This window comes from Diceros bicornis, chromosome 13 (genome assembly GCF_020826845.1).
Source record: "Diceros bicornis minor isolate mBicDic1 chromosome 13, mDicBic1.mat.cur, whole genome shotgun sequence".
NCBI lineage: Eukaryota > Metazoa > Chordata > Mammalia > Perissodactyla > Rhinocerotidae > Diceros > Diceros bicornis.
The window spans coordinates 43,885,636-43,906,889 of NC_080752.1; the positions used below are offsets into that span (position 1 = coordinate 43,885,636).

The 21,254-nt window shown below is 49.8% G+C and overlaps 1 protein-coding gene across 3 annotated transcripts; it reads left to right on the plus strand.

The window, feature by feature from the left end:
- The first annotated feature begins 1,508 nt into the window (after positions 1-1,508).
- On the plus strand, positions 1,509-18,268 carry RCC1 (regulator of chromosome condensation 1). 3 transcript variants are annotated; one of them, XM_058553421.1, is made up of 11 exons: positions 1,509-1,581; positions 9,967-10,048; positions 10,617-10,682; positions 11,600-11,787; positions 11,971-12,150; positions 13,010-13,106; positions 13,482-13,604; positions 14,105-14,260; positions 14,505-14,624; positions 14,963-15,115; positions 16,087-18,268. In XM_058553421.1, exons 2-11 carry the CDS (start codon positions 9,976-9,978, stop codon positions 16,260-16,262), a joined length of 1,332 nt encoding a protein of 443 aa, XP_058409404.1. In that variant the 5' UTR covers positions 1,509-1,581; positions 9,967-9,975; the 3' UTR covers positions 16,263-18,268. The 3 variants fall into 3 exon arrangements, with proteins under 3 accessions (XP_058409404.1, XP_058409405.1, XP_058409403.1); XM_058553422.1 differs by lacking the exon at positions 1,509-1,581 and adding an exon at positions 5,472-6,836; XM_058553420.1 differs by lacking the exons at positions 1,509-1,581; positions 10,617-10,682.
- Positions 18,269-21,254: the final 2,986 nt, after the last annotated feature.

The window sequence follows — 21,254 nt, forward strand, 5'->3', positions numbered from 1 at the left end:
GAAGTCAGAACCAGACCAGAGGGACTGCCCTCTCAGTTAAAAGGTGATGGCTCAGCCCTGCACAAGACTTCTGGTCCCCTTCTACCACTTGCATGAGGACCCCAGAGAACATGCTTAACCTCTTAGAACCTCATTTCTCTCATTTTCCAACTGTCATGAGGTTTTTGTGAGGAACAAATGAGCTAATGCACATAGATGGACATGTTTCTGTAGTTACTAAAATAAAAAATTTTACAAAATAGGTGCTAATAAATCATTTTATAATTACATTAAGTCACATGAATGAATAAGATCTTGGAGGAAGACAGCAGAGAGAGATCAGAGATCCCAGGGTTAAAACTTGGAGAAATTTCACAGTATATCATCCAAAAGAGAAGTCCATGATGGAGGCAGAGGTAAACTTGGAGAGGTAAGAGACCCTGAAGATGGGGAGTGCTTTGGGGTGGGCTCTGCATAGTAGAAGAAATTCAGTTGGTAAACAGTCATCAGAAGTGTCAATCTAGAGTTCAGGTATGATAGAATGACTTTCAGAGTCAAAATCAATATGAAATGGAGAAAATACCCTTCTGCAGAGGTCACTGCCCTGACCTGGAAAACCGTTAGACAATCAAATGGCCTGAAAGGTCACCCCAGGGAACACCTGAAATTTTGAAGAACTGTTTGTATCCATCCTGAAGAAGGAATGTGTTAACAAGAGAGGGTAGTCTGCTTGGTCCCTATTTTCCATCTCCAGCTCCCATCCTCAATTCACACCCTTTTCTTACCTAGTCTCCCCTACTCCTCTTGTTCTCCCAACTCTTGGTTCCCCTTCCCCTCCCCACCCCCGTCCATTCTCCCTTTTGTTTAACAAAAATCTGCTCATGTCACACACATGTTCAAACCCCTTCCATAGTTCCCGTTGCCTCAGGGTAGAGGCTGTACTCCTTAGACACAGAAGACCCTGCATCTATGGTCTGTCTCTGCCTCTCCAGTTCTCTCCCCTGACACTCCCACAGGCACCCTCTGCTCCAGTCAAACCTTGGCAGTTTTACGCAACCACCTAGGCTTTCGTTGCTTCCTGTCATTGCAAAGGATGCTTCTCCTAGGATGCCCTGCCCTCTTAGACGTAACTTGGAAAGCCTTCCTTAAGCCCCAGGCTGAGCCAGACGCTCCTCTGCATACCTTTGTCACAGCCTTGTGTAGTTGCTGATAGTCTGATTTCTCATCTTTCTCTGATGAAGACCCTCTTGAGAGCAGGAAAGATCAATCTCTTTTCTCCGTACAGTCCCTTCCACACCAGATTTCCCCAAACAAACCCTGATTTCAAGTAGTCTTTCTGGTTGTCAGTCCGCTTGTCCCTGTTTGGAGTCTCCAAAATACACACCCACTGCACCCGAGCCAGGATGGAGGGAGCCTAGTCAAGAGCTCCCCAGCCAGAGCGCGCCACTTGCACTTCCCGGGGCGGCCGCCAGGGGCCGCCGGGCTCTTTGTTTTCCTTTCTGGCCCGGGGTCGGGGCCGGAGGCCTGCAGAGCGCATGCTCTGGGGCAGTTCGCGGCCGGGCAGGCGAGCCGAGGAGTTCCTTGTGGCCGACCTGCACCGAGGTAGGTCGTTCCCGTCACGGGCGGAGGGTCCGGGCGGAGGGCAGCGCGCGAGACGGCCACAGTTGGAGCACAGGCGTCCGCGGGTGGCCGGGGCCGTCCCCCGCGCGTGCCCGCGTCGCGCGGGGCCGGCCCCACGTGAAGCCGGGCGGCAGGAAGGCGCGGGTGCGGGCGCGTGTGTCCCCGGCCCCGCGGGGCGCCCGGGCGCTGGCCGGGCCCCGCCTCGCCCGAGCGAGGGCCGCGCGGCCCCTCTGCCGCCGTGCTTGTCATGCCCGGCCCGCGGCGCCCGCGCGGGCGGGAGATTCAAACGGCTGGAGCGCGGCAGGCTGCGGGGCGCGCGGCCGCGGTGACCTCGCCGGCCCGGGGTGCGCAGACCCGCGCCTCGCGGGCCGGGGCAGGCCGCCCTGCCGGGGACTGCGTTTCCAGAACGGGAGAAGTGATTGTGTCTAGCATCGGTTTGGAGAATGCGGATTGCAGAGGGGGAAGGAATCCTGCCCGGCGAGGGTCCGCTTCAGGAGCTCGAGGGTAGGCTGGTGAGGGTCTGCTGCAGGGACAAATCTCAGCGTCCACATGCGCCAGGACGACGACTCTTGATCCGTTGGAGAGGTGTGCTATGAACTCCGCATCAACTCTTCTGTCAACACATTATTCACTGGCCGTCTCCTCCGTGCCGCGCCTGCAGGGCTGGGCAACAGTGGTGAGAACGGCCCCATGTGGCCTTTACGGAGCTCCCCGTCTCCTTGGGGAGACCCATGGGGGGACACAGTTACGGTCCACTGTGATCACCGAAGTATGCCCGTGGAGAAGGGGCGCTGCTGCTGGCAAGTCATTCATTCCTCAGATATTAATTGAGGTGCTCCAACCAAGTGCGACTTGTGTGCCCTAGCTGAAGTTGAGTGTATGGAGTGTTAGGGGAACTGTGAGGGGGTCACCCAATCCTGCCCAGGCGGGTCAGGGATGGTTTTTCAGGTGAGGTGACTCTTGAACGGGGTTTTGAAGGAACAGTGGAGTTATTCAGGCAGACTGAAGGTGGAGGGGTAAGGGTGGTCCAGGCAGGGGGCACAGCACATGCAAGGTGTGAAGGCTTAGGTGAGTGTTGTGGTGAGGGATATCAGAGGTGTTTGCATCTGGAGCACAGGGTACAAGGAGGGGAGTAACAAGATGAGGCAGCAGGGGCTGGAATGCAAGACCAAAGAACACTGGGTGGGGCTGGAGGAGGCAGACAAGGTTTCACCCAAGAAGGGCCTTGGAATGGCGTCTGGAAAGATGAATTAGGAGTTCATCAGGCTCCTGTTGTGAAGACATCCTAAGAGCAGGAATTCTGTTCTGCTTTGCAACTTCCTACTGGGTGCCCTTGGGCCACTCATCCAATCTCCCTGAGCCTTGGTTTCCTTACCTGTAAAATGACAGAGGCATGTGTTGAGGATTACTAATATCCTATGAATTCCCTAAGCAGTGGTTCTAACATCTGGTGGACGTTGTGGCCCCTTTCGCCTGGGAAAAATGAACACACACAAGCCCAGGCACAGCTCTGTGTATCGGCGGATTCCCCCAGGAAGGCACTCCTGGGGTGAAGTAACCAGCTCTGTGCCTGGCACACAGCAGGAGCTCAGTAAATGTTGGTTGACAGATGAGCCCCTCTCCTCCCATCCCTCCTGGAGACCTGTCTCACAAAGAGATTCTTCAGCCTTTGCGTCTACCAGGCAAATGTCTGCCTCCTGACGTAGGGGGGCAGGAGGAGACAGCTGCTGTGGTCAGAGAGGGCTCTGTCTTCCTTTGCACAAATGAGGTCACAGGGGGTCACAGCAGGAACGCCAGGCCCCTGTTAGACTGTCTTGTGTGATATGCCTTCATTCACCAAATGAGGAAACTAAAGCCCAGGGAGAGATGGGAGTGGGGAGTTCTGGCCCTGGTAGGGAGTGGTCAGCAGACCTGGGAATTCATCCCACCCCTGTGTGGCCTGGGGCGCCTTTCCCTGAGCCTCAGCTTTCTTATCTGTAAAACCAGGGTGGTCACACTTACCTCAGAGGGCAGGTGTGAGGATTCTAGGAGAGGCTGGCACACCATAGTGCCTATTAGTGGAAGCTGACTCTGTATCTGACTTGAAATTATTTGTGACTGTGTCTCACTCTTCTCCCATACTGTAAGCTCCTTAAAGATGGAAGCTATGTTTGGCTGTTAGGGGGTGAGGGGTGGGGACAAAAGACTACTATTTATTCTCAGCCTAGACACTCACTGTCTGGTTAAGAAAACACCTCCAGAGCAGTGAGAGAGGGAGTCTGTATGAAGGACGGATTTGTGCAGTAGAGGATACACAGGTAGGTAATGGGTACAGGGCTCCAGCTTTTAGAAGGTGCCTTCCCAGCCCTTGCCCTGCCTTCGGGATTGCCCATAATAGCACTTTGCAGTGCCTAGAGTTCTCCATTTGAGAGATGAAGATTCTCAGGCTCAAAGAGAACTCAGGTCTGCCAGACAGTGAAGCCAGTGCTCTCCGCACTACAGCAGGGAGTTGTGCCGGTTGTCCGTCCCCATGTCCTTCAGTGTCCATGTCCATCACCCACCTGGCCCACCCTCTCAAGTTGCCTCAATGTCTCCTCTCTGGTCTCACCATCCTCTCCCTCTCAGCTGGCTTCTGCCCTGTGCTCCTTCTGTTTGGCCAAGCTCATGGGGAATCCTGGGGAGGCCCACCCAGGCTGCCTTGACCCCTGCTGGATCATGGCCTGCCTTTAGCCGAACTGTTGTTATTATTTTTTTTAATCAATCAAGTATACCTGGGTTCTGTTCCTGGCTCTCCTTTACTGGCTGTGTGAATTTAGGCAAGTAGATTTACATCTCTGATCCTCAGTTCCCTCAACTGTGAAATGGGAGTGATAGTGCCTTCTTCTTCAGCTTGTTGTGAGAAGTAAAGGTTGTTGGCATATAGAAGATAGGAGTGGCCGGTGCCCCAGAGAGGCTTATATTTTAAGGAGTAGATTGATATGGTAGATAGCCATGTAAATTACAGTAATTATGATCCAGAAGTCTGTCCTAATATTTCTGGGAGAGAATGATTCCTTTAGGATTGGGAAAGGGATCAGAGGTGGTTTACCAGTGGGAGTGACTTTAAGTAGCAGTTCTTCCAGTAGGATAAGGGATGGGAAGACAGACATGCAAATGGTATGGAGAGAACAGTAAACAGTCTCAGATTGTGTGGGAAGAGAAAGGAGGATGTGACAGATAAGGGATGAGGCCAGAAGTTATGTCAGTACTGCACCCTGGAGGCCTTTCATACCAGGCTAAGAAATGTGGGCTTTATCTTCCAGGCAGAGGGAACCACTGAGGAGTCTGAGCAAGGAAGCAGCTTGTTTCAGGTTTGAGGTTTAGAAAGATCATGAATGACTTGTAGAATGGGATGGGGATGGGGAGCAGGAAGACCAGAGACAAGTTGCAGTCTTTTCTGGGGGAGAGGATGTGAGAGGCAGTTCCCAGGTTGGCTGGGAGACTGGGGAGTATGGGGAGGAAGCAGGCAAGGGCACCAACTCTGAGTCTGACCAACTTGGTTGACGCTTTGATTTCCTCTTCTAATCTTGGGTGAGATACTTCACCTTTCTGAGCCTCAGTTTCCTCAGCTGTAAAGTGGGATCCATGTGGCTAGCGTGCAGTGAGATGCCCTAGAATGTTCGCCAAAACCCAGGTAGCTAAAGAGATGTTCACTGGGTTGGTTCCAATCCACAATACACATTTTTTTTGTTAGTGCCCCATGCTACCAACCACCTCATATTTATTTTTCTGTCTCCACTCCAGGCCTTGCCTACAGGTCATCCTAGCGTTAGTAGCAGTGTGCTAACAATTCTGTTTCCTGTTTTTTCACTTAACTTCTTCTTGTGAGTACTTTTCCATGCTACTTCACAGTCTCCCTCCCTGGCACAGCTGACTGCTACAGGTCATTCTGAGGAACTGACGGGAGGTTTGCCTTTGGCAGCACAGGGCCCTGGACACAGTGAACTGGCTGCCAGCGTGGCCAGGGGTACAAGCTATCTACCTGAAACAAGGGCTGCCTGTTATATCCCACACCCTCTTAACCCACCTAGCTTTGCTTACTTAACGTCCCTTCTTGGTTGGCTGCCAAGCACTTCAGACTTAATGAAAACACCTGGTGAAATGGAGCTCTCGGTCCCTCCTCTCCTCTTGTCCCACACTGTTCTTCATCTCACTAAATGGCAGTCTACCATCCACCTAGTCATTGAAACCAAAGCCTGGGAGTCCTTGTGTTTGGCCAAGCTCCTAGGGAGATCCTGATTCCTCCTTCCCCCTCACTCCCCACATCTAATCCTCTGGCAAATCGAGTCTGTCTCCTAAGTTGATCTGTTTTATCTACTTTTCTCTGTTGCCTCAGACCAAATCAAGTCCCTCTCATTTCTCATTTGGATGCCTGCAATGGCCTCCTCTTCCAGTCCATCCCATTTTCTTTACAGTAGCCAGAACAACAGTCGTTTAAAAATGCAAATCTGATGAAGACATTCTTCTTAAAACTTTTCTGTTTTCCCTGTAAGGCCTGGCATGATCTAGCCCCTGCTCACCTTGTGCCATTTGACAGTCACCCTCCAGCTGCAGCCGCACTGGCCTCCCCAGGTTCCTAAACGCTTCACACTGTTTCCTGGACTGCTTTTGTCCAGGTCTTCCCCTGCTGGCTTTCTCTCGTATTTCAGGTCTTAGCTTAAATGTCACCTCCCTGACCACTCTCCTCCTCCCGTCCCAGTTATTCTCTTTTTATTTATTTTTTTATTGTGGTAAAATATACATAACATAAAATATACCATTTTAACCCTTTCTAAGTGTACAGTTCTGTGGCATTAAGTACATTCACGTTGTTGTGTGACCCCAAGTTACTCTCTTATCATAGTACCTTGCCTATCCTTCACACAGCACTATCTATAATAATTTTGTGGTTTCTTTCTTTCCTACTAGAATGTCAGCTCCATGAGAACAGGGAGAGGTCTCCTTTTTCCTTGCTACACCTGGCCCAAAGCCAAGCAGTGGTACTAGGCACTCAATAAATACTTGTGGAATGAAAGGATAAACGCTGCTGTGTATTGAGTACTTTACTGTGTGCTTGGCACTGCAAAGTCTTGTACAAACATTTCATTTAGTCTTGACGGCAGCCCTGAGAAGTAGTCATGGCCTCCCTTCTTACAGATGAGGATACAGCTCAGAGAGGTTGAGGCTGCTGCCTGACCGTGGTCACAAATGCAGGGACAACTGAGCCACAGCTCTGGCAGGTGAATCCAATTCCCTCTAATCCCATAGAACGTGCATTTTTAGCGTGGAAAGAGGGGTCTCGGGGCTGGCCGCATGGCTTGGCGGTTAAGTGTGCGCACTCCGCTACTGGCGGCCCAGGTTTGGATCCCGGGCGTGCACTGATGCACTGCTTCTCCGGCCATGCTGAGGCAGCGTCCCACATACAGCAACTAGAAGGATGTGCAACTATGACATAACAACTATCTACTGGGGCTTTGGGGAGAAAAAGGGAAAAAAAGGAGGAGGATTGGCAATAGATGTTAGCTCAGGGCCGGTCTTCCTCAGCAAAAAGAGGAGGATTGGCATGGATGTTAGCTCAGGGCTGATCTTCCTCACAAAAAAATAAAAAGAGGGGTCTCAAAGAGGCAGATTGGGGCCGGCCCAGTGGTGTAGCAGTTAAGTTCCCGTGTCCTGCTTCAGTAGCCCGGGGTTCACCAGTTCAAATCCTGGGGACAGACCTACTCACTGCTCATCAAGCCATGCTGAGGCAGCGTCCCACATAAAAGAGCTACAACTCTACAACTGTGATAAACAACTATGTACTGGGGTTTTGGGAAGAAAAAAAGAGGAAGATTGGCAGCAGATGTTAGTGCAGGGCCAACCTTCCTCAAAAAAAAAAGAGGCAGGTTGGAGGGGAGGAGTCCCACCCTGGGAGAATAAAAGTTGGGTGAGGCTCAGAACTGCCACCTTATCACAGGCAGAACTGGGCCAGTCACAACCTGTAGTTCAACTTGCAGAGGATCAACCTGCACAGGCGTGACAGATTCTAGGCCTTTGGCTATTTCCCCATCTTCAGTACTTGGTTCTCCTCCTTCAGGATAGTCAGCAGAAATGTGCCCAGAAATTCAGAGGCCACTGGCCTTGTGTTCATAGACTATGAAGTAGTGGGGACCTGGAGAGACTGAGGCTCTAGGGTCTACTGGAAGGAGAGAAGGAAGGAATGGGGGGCGGTTATACCCACAGCTGAGCCTGAGAAGGGCTCTTGGAGTTTTCATTCCATTTGTAGGCTTGGGTAGAGTCTCTGTCCCTTACCTATAAAATGGAGGAGAGGTGGGTTAGATTACTTCAGAGCTGTACCTGAGCATTACCTGGTGCGGGCCCTAGGTGTTATAATAACACCAGTATTAATTTATTGAGCATTTTCTTTTATTTATTTATTTTTTTTGTGAGGAAGACCAGCCCTGAGCTAACATCCGATACCAATCGTCCTCTTTTTACTGAGGAAGATTGGCCCTGGGCTAACATCCGTGCCCATCTTCCTCTACTTTTATATAGGATGCTGCCACAGCATGGCTTGATAAGCAGTGCATCGGTGCGTGCCCGGGATCCGAACCTGCGAACCCTGGGCCGCTGAAGTGGAGCACGCGCACTTAACCGCTATGCCACTGGGCTGGCCCCTATTGAGCACTTTCTATGTAATTACTTTTACAGTATGAACTCATTTAATCCTACACATCACAAAGGTGTAAGAACTATTATTATCCCCATTTTACTGATGAGGAAATTGAATCATGAAGGGATTAAATAGCTTTGCCCAAAGTCAAACAGCTAGAAAGTAGCTGAGCCCAGATTCTAGCTCTGGAGGCTGTGCTCTTAACTGCCCCGTGCTATACCATTTCTGCATCTGGATAGCTCGAAAGTGCCCTGGCCCGAGCCATCCTTTCCAAAGGGTTCACAGTCCAGAGTTGGGGAGCCCCAGGCTTAGACAACTTGACTGTCTTTCACAACCTTAAAGACCAGGGCTCAATAAAGATTTCTTTCCAAAGCTGCATGTGTGGAGGCAAAAGGCTTTGGACACAGTTTGGGCTGGATTGGAATTGAGAGAGCTGAGGAGAATGTCTCGGTTCTCAGTAGCCTTGGGGAAGACATGGAGACTTTGGGGAGGCGGCTGCAGTTAAAGGAAGGGGAGGGCTCAGGGCTGAGGCTTTCAGCTGCCCTGGATCATCCCAGGTCCTGCAACCCTTCTTGTCACCCATAGGTGATTTCCTTTCTCCCTTTTGTAACACCTGGTGTTTGTATGTTCGTGTGAGTGTTTATCTCTTGTTGGACTGTTTAGGAAGGTCAGGTTCCTCCCAGGAGTGGCACTTTCAGATCAAAGGGCACAGATGGTCTGGTTTGGTTTTATTTAATGAAAATAGCTTCTGTTTTTTTTTTTTGGTCTGATAATAACAGTAATGCAACACCAAAGTAATTAGTGGTTATCTCAGGGTCAGGTGGGAGTTATGAAGGATACTTCACTTAATGTTGTTCTTCAGTGTTTTAATTTTTTATAATAAAATAAAAAATACGTGTAATGCTCCTTGTTGAACATCTTAGATAATATAGGAAGGTAACAAAAAAAAAAGTAAAAATTGTCCATAATCCCATTTTCCAGAGGTTACCATTGTTAATATTGTATGTATTTCCTTCCACATATTTTTCTACACATATTTTTTGGTTGGTTGGTTGTTTTTGTGAGGAAGATCAGCCCTGAGCTAACATCCATGACAATCCTCCTCTTTTTGCTGAGGAAGACTGGCCCTGAGCTAACATCCGTGCCCTTCCTCTACTTTATATGGGACGCCGCCACAGCATGGCCTGACAAGTGGTGCGTCGGTGCGTGCCCGGGGTCCGAACCCTGGGCCGCCAGCAGCAGACCACGCACACTTAAGCGCTGTGCCACGGGGCCGGCCCCTCTACACATATTTTTACATGTGTATGCTTTTTGTGTGTGTGTGTGAAAAACGGGGTGATGGGCTGTTTTTCAGTCTGCTTATATTACTTGGCAATGGTGAACATCTTCCTGTTGAATAAATAAATCTCTGAACGCATCACTTTTATGATATGAATATACCACATATTATGTAGCCAGTCCCTGAGCACATGGGTTGCTCCATTTTTTGTTGTTTTGTGTTTTTTAAGTGTTGTGAAGAAGACAGTAGAGAATATTTGTGGAACTTAATCTTTGGGTGTATCCATTATTCTGTTCTTGTTCTTCTCAGATCAGTTCTGAGAAGTGGAATTTCTGGGCAATTCCTGTCACATTTTTTAGGGTTTTTGATAAATATTGCCTAAATAGAGCAGGAAAATGATTGCCATTTCTGACATGGAGTATTTGCCTGGGTTTTTCAGGACAGGAACATGCCACCCAAGCGTATAGCTAAGAGAAGGTCACCTCCAGAAGATGTCCCCCCCAAAAGCAAGAAGGTGAAGGGTAAGTTGGCCGGGGCATCTCTCTTGGTATGGGTGGCCTCTTGGAGCCCCTGGAATCTGGGACTAGTCTCCTTCCTCCATGACATTTGAAGCTGAGGGGCCTGGAAGTACAGGCGCTCCACCCAGCTGGAGAGTCTCCTGGAGCTCCTTGAATCCCGCCGTCTGGGAATCGTAAAGGATCAGAGACCTGTCTAAAAGCACTCAAGCAGTACCGGCAGAAAACTAGACCCCAGAGCTTTGCCCTAGGCAGTAATGCATTATGGTTAGGACCACTGACTTCTAGACGTGGGTTCAAGTCCTGGTTCCGCCACTTTCTAGCTGTGTAACTTTGGGCAACACACTAACCTTGCTGAGCTTGGATTAGCCCATTCATAAAATAGAAGTGAGAACAGCACCAACCTGCTGGGCTGCTGTGAGGAAATAGAGATAAAATCCTGGTAGCATCTGAGGGAGGTGGCTGTGGTTTCCTCTCTTGGGATCCTGGAGGGAGACGGGGAGGAGAGAAATCCACCCCTAGTCTGGGCGGGGGGACTGTGGACCCGCACTCAGACAGTGTCTGTCTTTTGCAGACCCTCGTAACCAGGCAGTGAGGGCCGTTGCCTCCCGCCGCGTTCCGGGCGCCCGCTCCTGCCGAGGTGCCTGTGGGCCGAGCCCTCCTGACCAGAAAACCCGACCGGGTGGCTCCCTGCCCAGCGCACCCTCTGCGCAGCCGCAGCGGCCCTGGCTGCCGTGGCCACACCCCCTGGGGGTGGGGCTGGACGCCATTGGCTGTCCGGGGCTTCAGGCGGTCGCCTTTGGCTAGCAGATGGCCCTCTGCTGCCCAGTGGTTGGCGCGTACCTCTCCGCAAAGCCTGTGTCAGCTCTACTGCTGCCCCTTCTGTTTAGCCGCCTGTCTGCTCCGGGATAGGAGTGGAGGGTGTCAGTGTGAATATGTATGGGAGTTAAGTCACAGCCTGAGGAGGGAGGCTAGAGGCTGTGTTCTGACCCACGTAGGCTCCCTTGGTTTCAGTGGAAACTCGACTACTTACTCTATGACCCCGAGAAAGTTGCTTAACCTCTCTGTTCCCTTTCCAGTAAAACGGGATCCTAAATATGGAAGGTCTGTAGCATAATTTAGGGGACTACAAAGCAATTTAACGTTAGTAGAGTAAGCAGTCAGTAAAGGGTAGACACTACCTGAGCCCTCACTGTTGGCATCATGGCTCCTGACCAAAAACTTACAGCCAATCAGGAAAACTATCTTGTGTCCCCACTGTTCTCTTCCACTCTCCACCAAGATTCATTTCCCAAGATTGAATGTCTGCTTGTTTCCATTTCCTCCCTCGCATGTTAATACAGTACTCAGTTTTCAGTCTCCATAAAAACCCTATGAGATGGGTACTGTTGCTATCCTCATTGTACAAGTGAGGAAACTTAGGCTTGTAAAGGTCATACTAATGGTCTGTGGCAGAGCAGGGGCTTGAACCCAGGTCTCTGTAATCCCAGAGCCCATGCAGTGCCTTCTCTCTCCCATCATCCTACACACTCAGGGGCTGTCTTCTTCACCCCTCAGTCTCACATAGGTCCCACAGCACAGAACCCGGTTTGGTGCTGACACTGGGCCAGGGCGACGTGGGCCAGCTGGGGCTGGGTGAGAATGTGATGGAGAGGAAGAAGCCAGCCCTGGTGCCCATTCCGGAGGATATTGTGCAGGCTGAGGCTGGGGGCATGCACACCGTGTGTCTAAGCAAAAGTGGCCAGGTAGGTTTGGGGGGATGGGGCAGATGATTGGGCAGGGCCTGGGGTTGGGGGGCTTAGGAAAGGAGCTTTGAGCCACACACATTTCTCTATGGAGATGGAGGTGGCCAGCTGAGCAGGGGGTGGCCTAAACAAGAATGGACCAAGAGGCCAGACCTTGCACTAATGGGGACATCCTGGGCACAGGTCTACTCCTTCGGCTGCAATGATGAGGGTGCTCTGGGAAGGGACACATCAGTGGAGGGCTCAGAGATGGTCCCTGGGAAAGTGGAACTACAAGAGAAGGTGGTACAGGTGTCAGCAGGAGACAGTCACACAGCAGCCCTCACCGAGGATGGCCGTGTCTTCCTCTGGGGCTCCTTCCGGGTAAGACTGGGTCTGGAAGACTGCGTGGGAGCTGGCAGGCAGAATTGACTGGTAGGGCGCCAAAGATAACCCGTCTCCACGCCCCTGTTGTACTTACTGGTGGGGATATCAAGGCCAGAGGCAGAGCTTGGGTCGAGACCCAGGTTTCTGGCTTCTTCATCCAGGCCTGTCCACACCACTGGCTGTTTCCTTGAATCTGATGTTATGAAGTGTGTTGTGTGTCTTGAGAAAGAGGTGGGTCAAGGATGTCTTTGGGCTGAGGCTGATCCAGGAAGCCTACTGTCCTCACCCATCTCCCTGCCTTCAACCCTCCCCTCCCCCTTCCCAGGCCTCTTCCACACTTCTCAGGGGTTTTGGGGCAGGGGAGTAAATTGTCATGTCTCAGAATTTCCAAGACAGGGGAGTGTAGTTTAAAAAGCAGATTCAGCATTAAAATTGTTTTGGTACTTTGGTATTTGATTTCTTTTGAAATGTGAAAAATAAAGGAATCTGATGAGGTGTTTCCTCATCAGGGTTATTTTAACATTTTTTTATGGAGAATTTTAAACACATAAAAATAATCAGAATAATGTATTGAACACCGATCTACTTGCCTCAACAATTGTCAACTTGTGGCCAAACTTGTTTCCTCTCTATTCCCATCCACTCCCCCACTCCTTTGTTATTTTAATGCAAATCACAGACCACATAGAATTTCATTCATAAGTATTTCACTGTGTGGCCTGGCTCCTGCCCACCTCTCTGTCCCCATCTGCCACCAGTGCTTCACAAGACAGCTCTGTGGCTGCCTGCAAGCCTGGATCTGGCTGGTGTGGGGCAGGCAGGACCAGCTCATAAGTGCTCTGCCCCTCCCTTCCAGGACAATAATGGTGTGATCGGGCTCTTGGAGCCTATGAAGAAGAGCATGGTGCCCGTGCAAGTACAGCTGAGTGTGCCTGTGGTGAAGGTGGCCTCAGGTGAGTCTGGGGGTACTCACTCTTTTTTATTTATTTATTTAGTGAGGAAGATCAGCCCTGAGCTAACATCTGCCAATCCTCCTCTTTTTGCTGAGGAAGACTGGCCCTGGGCTAACATCTGTGCCCATCTTCCTCTACTTTGTATGGGACGCCGCCACTACATGGCTTAACAAGCAGTGCGTCGGTGCCCGCCCGGGATCTGAGCTGGCAAACCCCAGGCCGCCGCAGTGGAGCGTGCACGCTTAACCACTTGTGCCACCAGGCTGGCCTGGGGGTACTCACTCCGGGCAGGAGTTGGAGAACCTTGTTCTGGGCTGGCTCTGTTTTGGGCCTTACAGACAAGCCCTGCATCCCCTGCCTTCCTCTCACCCTCAGGAAACGACCACTTGGTGATGCTGACAGCTGATGGCGACCTCTACACTTTGGGCTGCGGGGAGCAGGGCCAGCTGGGCCGCGTGCCTGAATTATTTGCCAATCGGGGTGGCCGGCAGGGCCTTGGTAGGTGGCTTAGGTCCCTCTGGCAGGGCAACTTGGCAAGCCACCCACTGGTGAAGGTCAAAGGCAGGAGGGATTCTCTGTATGTGTTGAGGCTTGCATCAGGTAGACCTGCGGTGATAGTTAAGAACTCTGACTCTGGAGCCAGACCACCCTGGGTTTGAATCCTAGTTCTTCCACCTACTGACTGTGGAACCTGGACATAGTTTCCTCATCTCTAAACCCACCTGCCTCTAAACCTACCTCACTGGGTTCTTGTGAAATTAAATGAGTTAACATAGAACTGGCACATGGTAAGTTCCATGTAAATGTTACCTCCTATGGCTATGGGAGTCTGAGTGAGGCACTCGTACTCTCTCGGCCTCAGTTTCCTCTTCTGTATGATAGGGAGAAGAGTCCCTGCTTAGCCTCCCTCCAAGGCCTCTAATAATGGAGGAAAACACACAGGGCAGAGAGGAGAGGCTGTGTGTGTCTGCCACTGACTCTGGCCTCTCTGCCTACAGAGCGACTCTTGGTCCCCAAGTGTGTGATGCTGAAGTCCAGGGGAAGCCGGGGCCACGTGAGATTCCAGGATGCCTTCTGTGGCGCTTACTTCACCTTTGCCATCTCCCAAGAGGGCCATGTATATGGCTTTGGCCTCTCCAACTACCATCAGCTTGGTGAGTCCCAAGCCCAGCATCCAACATAGCCCAGAGTGACCTGGGTTTCAGTCCTGGCTCTATCACTCATTCGTTGTGTACCCTTGGTGGGGTTACCTAACCCCTCAGAGGCACAGTTTTGTCATCTGTAAAGTGAGAATATCCATATCCGGGGTGGGGGGGGCTCACTGTGGGAAGGGATGAAGGGACAGCTCCTTGGACACCTTCACTCCTGACAGCTCTATCCCTGTTTCCCCCCCACCAGGAACTCCAGGCACAGAATCTTGCTTTGTACCGCAGAACCTGACATCCTTCAAGAACTCCACCAAGTCCTGGGTGGGCTTCTCTGGTGGCCAACACCATACAGTCTGCATGGATTCGGAAGGTGGGATGTCTGGGTTGGGGGTAGAGTGTTCCCTGGACACAGGCTTGGCCAGATTCCTGAGACCATGGTCCTTGGAACCTGGGCCTGCTCCAAGTTGGGCCAGATATGGGTCCATAAGGGTCACCCTCTTTCCCCCAGAGTCCTGGTGCTCTTCCAGGTATGAGTTCAGTGGGGGCTATGGGGGTTGTCCCAGGCCTCCCCTGAAACTGCAAGAGACACTGCAAACGTCTTTCTCACCGCCCTGGGAATGGGGACCAGCTCCCACCAATACAGGAACTCACCTGGCCTACCTGGAACACGCCCTCTACTACTCCTCATCTCTCTCCCTCCTCCCACAGGAAAAGCATACAGCCTGGGCCGGGCTGAGTATGGGCGGCTGGGCCTTGGGGAGGGTGCTGAGGAGAAGAGCATACCCACCCTCATCTCCAGGCTGCCCGCCGTCTCCTCAGTGGCTTGTGGGGCCTCTGTGGGGTATGCTGTGACCAAGGATGGTGAGTAGGGCTGCCCACACTCAGTCTGGTTGGGGCTTGGGGGTGGTGATTCTTACCAAACTGCCCAGCCACCTCTGATGTCTATCGTCAAATGGAGCTGAGATTCAGAGAGCAGTGTCTGATGATGTTGCTTTTCTCCTGATTGTCAGAAGCTCTGGCTTTGATGAACATAAAATGAGCAAACAGATTATTTTAATAAGGCGATTTGTTCTGTAGAGGAGAAAAACAGCAAAGAGGGATATATCACTGAGGCCCAGACAGGCAGTAGGACTTGACCCCAGGTCTCCAGACTCCTAACTCAGGCTTCTGTTTACATTTTCCACTGTGGTGATCCCTTTATTTACAACCTAGTATGGGCTAGCTTCCCAGGGAGTTGTACTTAGAATTTTATTAGGAGAAAGAAGGCTTAGTAGTCAGGGTCCTGGCAAGCACAGCAGAGGAGAGTGTGAACAAGTGGTCGCCAAAGCCTGAGTGGGTGAGTGGGACAGCCATGGAGGCCTTGAGAAGTCTGGGGCTGGCGGAGATGCTGGATCTGGGATTATCTGGGGAGAGTTCGTGAGGAAGTAGGGCTTGTACTACACCTTGAAGGTTCAATCCTTTATGATAAGCAAAGGAGGGCGTCCCAAGCACAGGAACATCCAGAGCAATCTCAAAGGCTGCTGGTCCTGAGAATGGAGGGGGGTGTAGGGGTTTGGGGAATGGCTAGTCATGTAGGGCCTTGAATGCCATCCCTAGGAGCAAGGAGAAGTCTTTGGCAATGTGTAAGGACTGTGGTCTCTAGTTGACAAAGCTCTTTCTTATCCATCATTTCCTTGGCGTCTCCCATCTTCTCTGAACTCCCAGAGACTGGGACATTGCCAGGCTGCTACAGGCCAAGACTAGAATTCACGTTCATGTCCTAGTCTTCTCACACTACAGAGAGGTGGGGTAGAAATTCTAGAGACAGCTGCCTCCATTTCTCTCCCTTGTAGGTCGTGTTTTTGCCTGGGGCATGGGCACCAACTACCAGCTGGGCACGGGACAGGAGGAGGATGCCTGGAGTCCCGTGGAGATGACAGGCAAACAGCTGGAGAACCGTGTGGTCTTATCTGTGTCCAGCGGGGGCCAGCACACAGTCTTACTAGTCAAGGACAAAGAGCAGAGCTGATGAAGCCTTGAGGGCCTGGCTCCCGGCCTCACCACCCTCCCTCCCAGAACAAGGAAGCCGTGACCGCTCCAGATTCCAGCAGGCCTCCCCCAAGCCCGAGGACTCTGTCATCTCCTGCCTCTTCCCCATCAGCAGAACAGAATCTTTTCCCTCTTCTTCCTCCTCTCTGGAATCATCCTGGGACCTACAGGATGAAGGGGGGATGGAAGAGGGGAAGGGGTTTTGTCAGAAGGAACACTGCTCACCCAGAGCTATGTGGTTAGACCTTTCTCACTCATCCCTAACTCCCATGGTCCTGGCTAATCCTGGTTTGCCTACCAAAAACGAAAACTTTCTCCCCTGGGTGTGTGGTGCCCACACTCTGAGAATTGGGGCTCCATCAAGTCCTACTGTAGTCATGTGCCACTCTTCTGTCCTTCAGAGTCCACAGGCAGACACATGGTATAGTCATCAGACCCAGCTGTCATGGACCTGTGCCTGAGGGAAACTGGAGAAGGGGCAGGGCTGCTCAGCCATGGGCAACCCCAAGCCAAGTATTTGGCCCTGAACAGGTGTCCATGGGGCAAAATAACACACAATGACCCTCCACTTGATCAAGAATAAAGCCAATCAGCCTTTCTCCCGGAAGCACAAAGCATTCTACTCTTCAGGTACTGCCTTCCTATCCACCCATCCAGCCTGCCTCACCTGCAGCCAAAGGCCTGCAATCTGGAAAGGAAGCTACACCTGCAGGGCAGGCCATGTGGGGGCAGGGGGGTGGAGAAGGGGGATTTTTATAAACAAACTTATAGCAATATTGCGAGTAAAGGGAGGGAGGGGAAGAGGGTTGGAGGGGCAGAGGCTGGTCCCCAGGAGGGGAAGCAGCAGCTTGGACAGTGGCTGACAAAATAGAAAACAGTTTTGATTTTTTTAAATGTAAAATATTTTGGAGGGGAGAGTGAAATCTTTTAACACTTTGAATAAATTTAGAGTTTTATAAAACAGGCCACTTGTTTTCTGCACACTCCCTGCTCTTTAAGGGAGCACCTGCTGTGTTGGGAAGGGCAGACTAAACCTACGCCAATGAACCTGGTCAAGTCTAGGACTTCAGTGATGTCAAGAATGGTGTGTGTGCCAGGCAGCTGTTGATGTTCAGCTGTTCCATACAAATCAAAAAAGAGAAAAATTGATTCATTTTTGCTTAGGTATTTATGTTTCAGGAATCACTGGATTTTTTTTTTTTTTTCGGTGAGGAAGATCAGCCCTGAGCTAACATCTGATGCCAGTCCTCCTCTTTTTGCTGAGGAAGTCTGGCCCTGGGCTAACATCCGTGCCTTTCTTCCTCCACTTTATGTGGGACGCCGCCACAGCATGGCCTGACAAGCAGTGCGTAGGTGTGCACCCGGGATCCGAACCCCGGGCTGCCAGCAGGGGAGCGCGCACACTTAACCGCTACGCCAAGGGGCCGGCCCCTGGGTTTTTTTTTTTAATTATGCTGCATAATGTGAGAAACATGGGGTGGATCTTTTATATCCTAATCCCAAACCAAGATTTTTAAGTACAGTATATCTCTATACTAAGCTTGTATCATTTTCAACAGCTGATGTAATTGATTAAACATGATTAGCTGCACAGTAGCTCTTAAGACAACTTATGCATATTAATGTAGATTTTCACAGGCATTTGAGCACCCAAATCATATCCAGCTGACCTGTCCAATATGGTGGTTTCTAGCTACATGTGGCTATTTACATTTAAGTCAATTAAAATTTGTAAAAATTTAAAATTCCTCGGTTGCACTAACCACCTTTCAAGTCTTCAGTAAGCTCATGTAGCTAGTGCCTATGGTATTGGGCTATGCAAACAGAAAAATATATATAGAACATTTCTATAATTGCAGAGAGTTACAATGGACATTGCTGATATAAAAGGTCTGTATATGTGTAACAGGAAAGTTTTATTAGTGCCAGGAGGATTCTTCTTGGATGTTAGTAACTTCTTGGAAAAATGAATATGATGTAAAGTAACTTAAAATGTATTCTGTGATTTTTTTTTTCCCCTTGAATTTTTAGTTTCGATGCCGGCACTATACTGATTAGAAATTGACTTCTTGGGGCCGGCCCGGTGGTGCATCTGGTTAAGTGTGCGCACTTCACTGCAGAGGCCTGGGGTTCACAGGTTCGGATCCCGGGCACGCACCAGTGTACCGCTTGTCAAGCCATGCTGTGGCGGTGTCCCGTATAAAGTAGAGGAAGATGGGTACGGGTGTTAGCCCAGGGCCAATCTTCCTCAGGAAAAAAAGAGGAGGATTGGCATCAGATGTTAGCTCAGGGCAGATCTTCCTTCACAAAAAAAAAAAAAAGAAATTGACTTCTTAGAAGGGAAAATCACATTTTTGATTATATTTTCTTTGTAAAGAAGTACTTGTGTGTCTGCTACTCTTCCCCTCTCCCCCTCCAAAAAAGTCCGTTTGGATTAGATTTACTGGAGTTTTCCCTTTTGACAATAGAGCAGACTGAAAGTACCCTGTTCTTTTTTTTTTTTTCCCTTTGAGGAAGATCAGCCCTGAGCTAACATCCATGCTAATCCTCCTCTTTTTTGCTGAGGAAGACTGGCCCTGAGCTAACATCTATTGCCAATCATCCTCCTTTTTTTTTTCCCCCCCAAAGCCCCAGTAGATAGTTGTATGTCATAGTTGCACATCCTTCTAGTTGCTGTATGTGGGACGCGGCCTCAGCATGGCCGGAGAAGCAGTGCGTCAGTGCGCACCCAGGATCTGAACCCAGGCTGCCAGTAGCGGAGCGCATGCACTTAACTGCTAAGCCACGGGGCCGGCCTCAAAGTACCCTGTTCTTAATAACAGCATTTGTGGATGGGACTTAAAACGGGCCAGGCATTGTGCTGAGCACTTTACATGCACTAATAGCTCGTTTAATCCTCACATCAGCCCTGCAAAATAGGAATTGCTGTCCCTCAGGAAACAGTCCCTGAGAGTTCAAGTGACTTGCTTGAAGTTAAGAAGGTGCCAAGTGCACAGACGAGGCTGGAATCTAAATCAGCCTCCACCTGAGCCCAGAACCTCAGTTCCTTTTCCTTGTCTTGCACGTAAGAGTTACAAAGCTCTCTGCAGATGCTTTACATGCATTAGAACAGTGTCAGGCACATAGTAAACACACCATAAGTGTTTGCTATTATGACTATTGTACATTTTTTTATTCCTTTTAGTTAATAATTACCTTTTTCACATGCTTAGTTTTTTGGTATAAGTATTAATTCAGGGCCAATGTCTATAACAGAAGTGTAAATCGCCTTTTGTGGGTTCAAACATTAAGTTCTCTCAATTTTATCTTTCCCCCATCCCCCAACCATTGTTTGGTTACCCCAAAACAAATGTAACCATAGTATCCCATATAGTTCAGCTATAAATAATAGTTACAAAGTCATAATAATGTGAATGTTCAACATTGCTTTGACAAAAACTATAATCAGAAGATGGAGAAGTGTATCTATGAGGGGCAGTTGTTGAAATATCTGAAACTACAAACAAAGAGAAAGTATGTTATTTAGAAATATGCAGATAGATTCTAGAGAAAAGATTTGGAAATGGCCACCTCAAGGGAGTGGGAGTTGGGGGTAGGGATAGATGGGAAAAGGGACTGCTGTTTATTGTTTATGTCATAAATTCAATTTTTTTTCGCTGCCTACCATATTCCAGACAAAATTGAATTTGATTAGAAACAAAATGGACAAAGATCCCTTCTTATGAAGCTTACATTCTAAATTAAAAGTAAATATTTAAAAATCCTCCACATGTAAAATAAATTTTAAAAATAGTAAGCAATGAGCAGAGCACAGGAGTTGGCAGATAGTACTAAATAAATAGCTATCGGTTATAATTTGAAGGCCTCCAACTGCCATGTTGGAGAATTTACGGGATGCCAGGGGTTGGGCCAAGTGCTTTCCCAACTTTTCGTTTTCTCCTCACAACACCCTATGAGGTAAGCACTGCTATTATTATCCACATTGGCCTCAGAGAGATTGAAGAACTTGCCAAAATAGTTATTGAGAGAGGGCTGGGATTGATACTCCATTTGTTCAATCTATAGCCAAAGCACCTAACCACTACATACTACTGCAGTGAGTAGGATAAAGCTGGAAATTTGGCAACTCGTGATTGGATCTCACTTTTCAGACAGATGAGTGCTTGACATTGGGGCCCAACACCCCGTCCTTAGGATGTATAAACTGGTAAGGAAGGGCCTTAGTGGACCATCAGCCCAGAGGGAGCCCCTGAAGGGCTCCTCAAGTAGGTAAAGTGAGCTTCCCTGTTAGAGATGACAATCACCACGTACAGAAGCTTCCCGTTCTGAGAAATGGGCACCAAAGTGAGACTGACACTCCCAGACTAGGAGAGTCACACTGTCGGGATTATCTAGTCATCAAAGTTGTGTTTACTGAGGGCCTTCTATGAGCAGGTCACTGCTATGGAACAGGTTGGAGCTCCTGGCAGTTTGGATTAGGGTAGTGGTTGTGGGACTCAAGAAAGTAGAGTGACAAGACTTGGGGACTGATTGGTTATTGAGATGATAGGGTTGCCCCAATTTCCACTCTTTTTAACCCTCCCCTCTCCCCTCCCCAGGGCTATACAAGGGAATGATGGAAAAATCCCATTCCAGGTTCAACAAAAGTCTCGTGTTTTGCAAACTGGGCAACGCAGGGTGAAGGCGTGGCTGGGGCGGACCAGTGGCTTGCCCAATTGCACACAGCGTTAGTGGAACCGGATCGTCCAGGCTCCCAAAGGGGACTTTTCACTTTTTAAAAAAATGTGCTTATATTTGTAACTTGTTACAATGAACATATATTACTTTTGTAACTTTAGATGTACATATGTGTGTGTGTTTAGTCAGAAACCCTAGATAGCCTCTTGTTCGAGTAACCCACTGGCCTGTGCGGGCTGGTGCTCCAGTCTGAACTCCGCCCGCGCCCAGCCGGTTCGCCCGAAAAGCCGGCGCG

Excerpts from the sequence above, each read along its gene's own strand:
- RCC1 (XM_058553421.1), top strand. The coding sequence starts at position 9,976 with ATGCCACCCAAGCGTATAGCTAAGAGAAGGTCACCTCCAGAAGATGTC. Across the intron at positions 10,683-11,599 it reads GGGCGCCCGCTCCTGCCGAG|TCTCACATAGGTCCCACAGC; the intron begins GTGCCTGTGGGC and ends TTCACCCCTCAG. Across the intron at positions 14,625-14,962 it reads AGTCTGCATGGATTCGGAAG|GAAAAGCATACAGCCTGGGC; the intron begins GTGGGATGTCTG and ends CTCCTCCCACAG.